Source organism: Triticum aestivum, chromosome 7B (genome assembly GCF_018294505.1).
Source record: "Triticum aestivum cultivar Chinese Spring chromosome 7B, IWGSC CS RefSeq v2.1, whole genome shotgun sequence".
NCBI lineage: Eukaryota > Viridiplantae > Streptophyta > Magnoliopsida > Poales > Poaceae > Triticum > Triticum aestivum.
In genome coordinates this window covers 566,738,170-566,746,676 of record NC_057813.1, presented here as the reverse complement: position 1 = coordinate 566,746,676, position 8,507 = coordinate 566,738,170, and the positions used below count along the sequence as shown (strand labels likewise).

The 8,507-nt window shown below is 41.4% G+C and overlaps 1 protein-coding gene across 1 annotated transcript; it reads right to left on the bottom strand.

Annotated features, from left to right (window-relative positions):
- Positions 1-997: 997 nt before the first annotated feature.
- LOC123159695 (poly [ADP-ribose] polymerase 2-A) lies at positions 998-8,261 on the bottom strand. Its single transcript, XM_044577513.1, has 19 exons — positions 8,045-8,261; positions 7,114-7,459; positions 6,779-7,012; positions 6,546-6,673; positions 5,918-5,999; positions 5,580-5,809; positions 5,376-5,502; positions 4,892-4,947; positions 4,603-4,676; positions 4,252-4,298; positions 4,089-4,138; positions 3,651-3,713; positions 3,296-3,376; positions 2,889-2,999; positions 2,729-2,804; positions 2,283-2,425; positions 1,993-2,066; positions 1,524-1,623; positions 998-1,427 (listed from the first exon to the last, which is right to left on the bottom strand). Exons 1-19 carry the CDS (start codon positions 8,126-8,128, stop codon positions 1,329-1,331), a joined length of 2,205 nt encoding a protein of 734 aa, XP_044433448.1. The 5' UTR covers positions 8,129-8,261; the 3' UTR covers positions 998-1,328.
- Positions 8,262-8,507: the final 246 nt, after the last annotated feature.

The following is an 8,507-nucleotide window of genomic DNA, read 5'->3' as shown; positions in this document are numbered from 1 at the left end:
TTCAATTGTTTTTTTATTTTACTGTTCACCGAGATTATTTGAGCTCGGAAGCGGAAAGACACTTTCGCTAAAAAGACTTATACTCCCTCTGTCGGAAAAAACTTGTCCCAAGATTGTTCCTCAAATGGATGTATCTAGTACTAGGCCTTCTGTGTCGTCCGCTAGCAGACGATAAAGAACTGGCTGATGGCAAATTCCTTGATTCCAGTGGTGCATAAAGTGGCACTTCTCCCAACTCAAGACAAGATTAGTTTGCTCACACCTCTGCAAAACTTGATCAAAATTGCTTAAACAATCATCAAAAGAAGTTCCGTAAACGAAAAAATCAATCATGAAAACTTCAACAATCTTTTCACAAAAGTCAAAAAATATAGCAATTATACATCTTTGAAAGGTAGCAGGTGCATTACATAAACCAAAAGGCATACATCTATAAGCATAAGTTCCAAAAGGACAAGTAAAGGTGGTTTTCTCTTGATCATGTTGTGATAGAGGTAATGATAAAAATGAACTTATTTCACAAAGAATAGTGACCGGCTACAGAATGGTAATTGATTTTTAAAAATTAAATAAAGCTACTATAAAAGATCATTACCCTCTGCCGTCTTTTCTTCTTCTTCTTCTTCTTCTTCTTCTTCTTCTTCTACTTATTCTTGTTTTTCTTTTCATCTTTCTTCTTCTTCTAATTATCTAAACCTAAACCTAATACTAACCTAAACCTAAACAGAAAAAGAAGAACAAAACCTCACCTTGGCTCCGGCAGTGGTGGAGGATGGCCGCGGGGAGGGGGGCGGTGGAGGATGGCCGCAGAGAGGAAGGCCGCGGGGAGGGGCGGCGGCGCGGCCGGGCTCCAGTGGTGGGGTACATTTATTTGAGGGACAAGTTTTTTCACTCGTAGTGAGTATTTAGGAACAGAGGGAGTAGAAGGGGTGCATATGTATCCGAATGTCCGTCTAAATCAAACGGCTGATCAATGCACGGGACGTCCCATGCTGCATTGAAGAAAACAAAGTTTTACTACTTCTCCAGACTTTACTGTTCATCAGGGTGCGTTCACTTTGGTTGCTGTCCATAAAGAAATGCATAGTCATTGAGAAAATGGATCGCCATTAAATATACACGCAGCATCAGCCATCAGAGTCTGGAAGCCTGGAACCGGCATTAAAATGCGAGGAAAGGCATTAAAATGGGAGGAAAGGCTTAAACATTTGCTCAACAAAACGAGTCCCCTGAAGATAAAAACCACCTACACTAACAATCTACACAAAAGTGGTTTGCTACGATGGAGGTCCCGCATCATTGCCTCCTGCTTCCAGAGACTGCCTGGTCTACCGTCCTCCCTTGAAGTTAAAGGAAACATGGAGCACGTACCGCATCCTGATCTGCTCTACGTTGTAAACAATGTACTCATTGTACAGCAAGCTACCCTGCAACCAAAGACATGGTTAATCATCGTAGTGCTCCTGTATTTCTACGGGGTTGGATTACAACAGTGTACCAACGAAGTGAACAAAACAACGTACCCTCTTTGAAGGTTCCTCTTTCGGTTTTCCGAGTGGAACAACAACGCCATCCTCAGTGACCTTCGACTCCGCTGGTGCCATCTGGCCAACTCCTTTGGTACTGCATCGAAATGATTGCAACCAGATGTTTCTCATACTCGTATCAGGCAGCAACAGCAATATTTATGCTATTAATCAAGTACAGAAATATTTATGTGCAGAAATGGATCTTGCTGATAATCATGTTCTATTTTCATTGCGTCATCCTGAAACAGAAACACTATAAGCTTCTGAGGAGGTTCTAATTGATAGAATTGTGCACTTTACACACAGCAATATTATCCCCTGTCTGATCCTGTGTGGTAAGCGAATAGTACTAACTAATTAAAGACTTGATTTTTTAAGTAAGGACATAATGTAAAACTGGTGTTGCTTTTCAAATCAAATGAGCTTTGGAATTGATCGAAAGCATGTTGCATCAGAAACTGACCTTAATTTCCCCTTGGGCAGGTTATCAGCATCGTATTTCGCATTTAGTAGTTCATTCATATCGCCCAGTGCAACCTGACAGATGTAAGTTGAGGAAAGTTAAAAGCAGACCACACATAGAAATGCAAGTCATCAACACATGAATAACCACACAAAAATGGTTGGGCTCTTGAAACCAACACTCAATCATGGATAAGATGAGGTGAATAATACAATGCTTGGGCTAACATCTAACATGCAAAATCCCAGATCCTGATATCTTGGACTTGGAGGTGACAACGATAAACAGACCTCACATAGAAGCAGCACCCCAGATCTAGATGTTTGTGAAGCATAGCAGTAGTTTGCACTCTTGGAGAACATATCGGCAAAGTAAACCCCTTTTCCAAACATGTAGCCAGTAACAGGCGCTTCAGGAGGAGCAATTCTCAAACCTGGGAGCAAGAATCATGTTAGTTTTAGAACTGCCATTCATTATACTAACAAACAGTTGAGGCTATAAACAAAGGCAGTTAACATAAGAGAGGCTCCACCAGAAAATACATTCAGATAATAATGAAGCACAAATTCATGCAGATGAAGGTAAATTAATCTTAATGTACATTTGATGGGACCCAAATGCTATTTCCGGGAACTAGGAACAGCAACTAGTATGTCATAACTCATAAAACAAACAAACAAATCTATCTCTATACTTATGAATAAAAAGCTTCAATGACAATCGTGGATAGCATTACCCTGAGAAAATATCCCAGCCCAGTTGGACAGCCGAGAACCATGCCATAAAAGCATCCTGTTTCCTGCACTAGCAAACTGCAAGAATATTTTGAGAAATAGACATTTATAGCAAGTTCTCTTGAAATGCTTAGACACGGCGGATTAGGAAGACCCACTGACCTTCTGAAACCGCTCTGTTTCACCATGTCTTGACACCTTAAACATTTGTAAAATGTCAATAGTATAACCCGAGTGTGTTTTGCCATGTGTATTCGTCAGATATGTTTTTATCTGGACAGCAGAGAATTTCAAACATGGTTAAACCCAAAATCCTTCAAGAGAAAACTTGACAAACATCAACATTCACAAGATAAAAAGAATAAATGTAGTGGATAAGAAGTAAAGCCATTCAAGCGTGATAAGTCAATCAATAAAGTACTCAGACATTTTAAATGAAGAAAATGCTAAAGATATCCCCACTTAAGTTGTTATAATGACAGTTGCAACTTCATGCACCTGGCGAGCAATATGTAGTTTTAAGAGGCGTAAATATCATTGTGGGTCGAGATTATTTGTAGAAGTATTACCATAGAGTACTCTTTTGAATGAACTTCAAGAGGCGTAAAGTCACAATGAAGTTGCTTGTATCGAGCATACAGTGGATCCTCCTACATTCCAGAACATGTTGCAGTTAGGTTGCAACATGTGCAAAGGGTATACAAGCACAAAGATGCTTTAGTTACTTAAAACAATGGGAAAACAAGTTTAAGCAACAAGTAGAAATTCATATCACAGTTTTGGTTATCCAAGACAGTATGAAAGCATGTTATGCATAATCACATGAACCACAAGCTTGAAAATCAAAGATAAATAAAGAATTTGCAACTGATGTAACTCCAGAGTTCAATATCTTTAAACAGATTTATTTGCAAAGTATCATGCCTGGTCACTTGAATCATCCTCCAGAAGCTTAGTTGCAATTTCAATCTCCCCAAGGGCTTCAACCTAAGAAAAAGCAACAAAATAACAATGAGAAGAGATTCCATAGAAATGGGAGGCAATAGAGAGAACGGTGCAATTCATAGTGGCATACAAATATGAATATTTGCAAGAAAACAATTTAAATGTGAAACTACAATCCACATAAATTTTGAACAACCCTGATAGCTCTTTTGAGATGGATGACAGGTAAGTTTCTTCCTTAGACAGTAGTGTACATGATGGAGACTAGAACATAACAAATAACATAAATATTAGAAGATTCATTGTTCCGAAAGTTTTCTTGAAAAGAATCATTTGTTGAGCATAAGATTTTAACAACTCATGACAGTTAAAATGCTGAGATTAAGCCGAACATGCCGAACATAGTAATACTATTACCATTTCCAGCTTAGCTTTTAATTTCTGAGGAGTGTCGATAAGGAATTCACCTGTCAGATAAATTTGTTAGAAGATCAGATTTGCTCCTACAAGGTATAAAATATAGCCGGATATGCTAAATACTGGCTGTAAGTTCAGTTAATCTAGAAAGTTTGGAACTCACACATCTTTTTAAAACCAAAGTCATGAGGAATCACGGTGTAGAATTCCCTGTAGCCAAAGGTAATATAAGAAATTGTAGTAAATACAGGTCTTTAAATAACATGACATACAAATATGGTGAATGATGTCGTGCATTGCAGAATTATCATCATTACATGCTGCAGATCCTGATAAGTCTATGCTACATAGGCAAAACAGCCATTAACTGTAGTCCATCCTAGTGACCGAACCATTTTATCAAAAATGAAACCTGACGATGTTTACCCTGAACTAGCTTTCACTAAAAACAATTGGCATGTTTAATTGTTATATTTAACGGTTGCAGTCAGATAAAAACAGAAGATGGACCCACCCAGTCAATTGTTCAAGCTGTCTTCTGTCTGCCCTTGAAATAACATTGGAAATCCTCTTCAAAACATCATAGCCCTGTGGAAAGCTTTGAAAAGTCACCATCAAAATAGAGAGAAAGGACAAGATGATGGAAAATGAAACCAAGACCTCAAAATGCAAACTGTTACCGCATACCGATTTAAATCTAAAGGAGGTACTAGAGTTCATGTTACTGATGTGCTATTTTCTTCAACACGTAATATGCATACTGAATTGATAATTCCAAGGAAAGATGCATCAAAATAACTCACCTTAAGTATTGTAGATTTGCTTAGCTTTCCAAGGGGAAGTTTATCAGCATTATAACCTAATTGGTTAGGCAGGATGAATTAGTAAAAGCAAATGCTACATGAGTAAGTAACAGGTATCTACCTGTCGAAAACAAAGAACGAACTTTTGGGACAACATAGAACATAAAAGATCTTTTTCAAACGAATTAATCCAACTCCAGTAGTTGAGCAGATGATCATATGTATTTCTAGTATGGCCATTAACTCTTTGTATTCAGTTCCTAAAACTAACTAGTTATAACTCCTGGATCATAGAAACCTAAGTTCTACGGATACAGGTATGGGGGCACATCAGAACATGAAGGTGGTGATACATCATTGAAGATTGCAGAGTGCTAACAATATATCAGATTAGCATATAAACACAGATAAGAAGCTCACTGTAACAGATGAATGTTATGATGCTCATGTCAGTTGAAAAAGCAGCAACTGTCAAGTTACTTACCAATTTCCATCATTTGTTGCTTCATCATACTTATATTGCAAATGAGGGATATAAATTGGGCAGTTCGAGTTTCAAGCTTTGTCTCTTTTAAATGATCAGTAATGGAACCTTTCTTTTGAACCTGAGTCTGAAATTTGAAGGCCACAGGATTAAAAACAACAAAGGTGCTAAACTGCAACGTAAGTACTAAAAGCCAAATCTCACTGTTTCCTTGTCGACTTCACCATAGTCCATTTCAAGCCACGTGTATTTCTTTGCATAACACTCAAAATTCTTGCGGTCGGACCAACTGTTTTTTGTTTTGTCCTCAAACTTCCCCTCAAACTCGTCTATTGCTTCGTCTCGTGATGAACAGGGATGTAGCTTTTGTTGACCTCGTGCCCCTACTCTCCCCCATCTATTGAAAACCATGAAGCTTCCACCAGCATCAGATTCTACAGTTAACAAACACTAATTAATTTTCTATTGAATGTTACCCATCATTCATAGGTTCGTGGTGCTGATGCTAGTAAGCAACAGTGACTTGCAGTTGCAGGACAAACCTAAAGCTTGAATGATATAGAACTTATTATTGTTGTCTCCAACATTAGTCTGGTTCAAGGTGGCATCATAGATCTCGTCACCCTGCAATAGAATATGTATAACGAAGATGTAAACAAAATAGTAGAAAGAACAGATAACCGTTCAAGGTAGCTACTGTACATAGTGAATACTAAGATGAATGCTTTGTAGCTACTGTACATACTACATAGTGAATACTAAGATGATACATGAAGGATGCCAGTGAAAGTTTTTGTTGGTCTATTCTCTAAATACATGGTAAAATTAGGCCTGCTAAGATGGTATATTTGGGTGCCGCCATAGGCTATCACATCTATGAATATTTACAGCCAAAGTGACAACCTGAACATGATGTAATGCATCAGATACCATATGAATGAGAATATTTAATTTGGTTGGAGGAATTGTCTAAGTTTGACATTCATGAGAGATCATGTTTTGCATTGTCTAAGTTTGACATTCATGGATAGATCATGTTTTGATCTGAACTCACTCAGCATGCATACTGCATAGGACATAGGAATTCAGTGAACCATGGTTTCAATTGAAGTGCACACATCCAAGGTACAATATGGGTAAGAAAAATTATCCAATAATGTACTCACGCACCACTTGCAATACATGATAGGTCATTTTTATATCGTCAGGGATGTGCTCATCCAGCACTGCAGCACCTTTCTTCGTGGCTTTGACAATCTTCTCCTTTTTCACCTCCTCTTCAACCTCCCCAACACCACCTGCACCAACAAAATGCATAAACACCATGCCAAAAAACAGTTGCACAGGTAAAGTTCAAACCTCACCCTCCGGTGACTAATACAAGAAATTAATAGATCAACAACCTTTTGCAAGTTTCTTCTTGTCCTGGAAACCACCATCTGCAACTGCCACAGAATTAGCAGGGGTTGATAGCAACCTCTCAATAACATCCTTCTTGATCCCATTCGCTGCGAGTCCCCGTGCCTTGGCCAATGCCTGCAGCTCCCGGTAGCCCATGCCCTGTAGCTGTGCCGCATCCAGCATCACATCTGTGACCATTTTTTTCTTTTTCAATTCCTCAACCTTCCCATCATCAGCTGCACCAATAGTCCAATACACAGTGAACAGTTAATACTCAGGTAAAATTCAGAGCCTACCACACAATAACCAATATAAGGAAATTAATAGACAAACAAACCTTCTGCTACTTCCTTCTTGTCCTGAATACCACAATCCACAACAGAAGTAGCAGGGCTGGAGAGCAACCTCTGTAGAACATCCTTCTTGCCCCCATTAGCGTTGAGCCCCCGTGCCTTGGCCAAAGCCTGCAGCTCACGATAGCCCATGCTCTGTAGCTTTGCCGCATCCAAAATGTCATTTTCCTCCTCATTTTCACCTTCACCATGCCTTTTCCTCTTCCTTTTGCTCTTGCCTTCCGCTTTGCCATCCATGACCACACCGTCTATGCCATCTACATTACATATCTCAGCTGCAGAAGCCGCCTCCTTCTCTTCCTCACAGATTGCAGCGTCCAGCCTTAGCACCTAGTGGAGAAGGAATTGCAGGACGTAAGTCACAACGACAATCCCCATAGTGTCAATGTTTGTAAGCACAAAGATACACATCACAAGAGCGAAGCGGGTGTGGGCATATACACATTTGCACAAGCACATGGTGCGCGCATTCCGGCAACTAATTGTGCACGCAACAGCAAATGCTGGCCAGCGGATCGCATCTAGATGACGCAAACAGACAGAGGGGGAAATCCAATAATTCAGAGAGATTTGCTGCCCCTGTCCGTGACTCTGCTACTGGTGCCATCGAGGCAAAATTCAGAGAAAAGGAGCGCAAACAGCCCGTGACTGCTGCTACCGCCTGTGCGCGCGCGCGCGCTCAGCCAGCCACAGCCCGTGCCTGCCACACGCGACCTTAGGCCGGCACCGCCGCTCATCCTTGACCCCCGGCCCCCAACCCCACGCTCCGTTAGCCCGCCGAGCCGCGCACGCCCCACAGCAGCCATCGCGCCTCGCGGCGGCGGGGGTGTGGGAGAGGAACCCTAGCGCGAGGCAGCCCCCGGTCGGACCGTTCGTGACTGCTAGGGAAGTTTTCGACAAGGGAATGCGGCTCACCAGCGCCGGCTTGGTGCCGGAGGCGTCGAGGCCGCGGCGCTGCAGCTCGGCGCGGAGCTCCTCCACCCGCAGCTTCGCCGACATCTCTCACCTTCGCCTTCGCCTCCGATGCCCTCCGCCTCCTCGGGTTCTGGAAGATGTTTGGAGGGGAACGGGGGAGGGGGGAGGAGAGTTGTCGAAATTTTGGGTGGGTGGGCTGGGGTTTTGCGGTTCCGGTGTGGGTTTCTTCCGGGAGAAGGGGGGCGGAGGGGCGGAGTCTTCCTAGAGAAGGAAGGGGGTGGAGAGCACGAAGAAATTTGGAAAAAGCGACGACGAGCGGGAATTGAAAATATTATACGTACTGCTCTTTTTTCTTACAACGAAAATATTATGCTACTACTCTTTTTTTACAGCGAAAATATTATGGGCCACGCTTCGCCGTCTCGGCAACCGTCAGATTTCTCATCTTTGTAACAAGGATAGT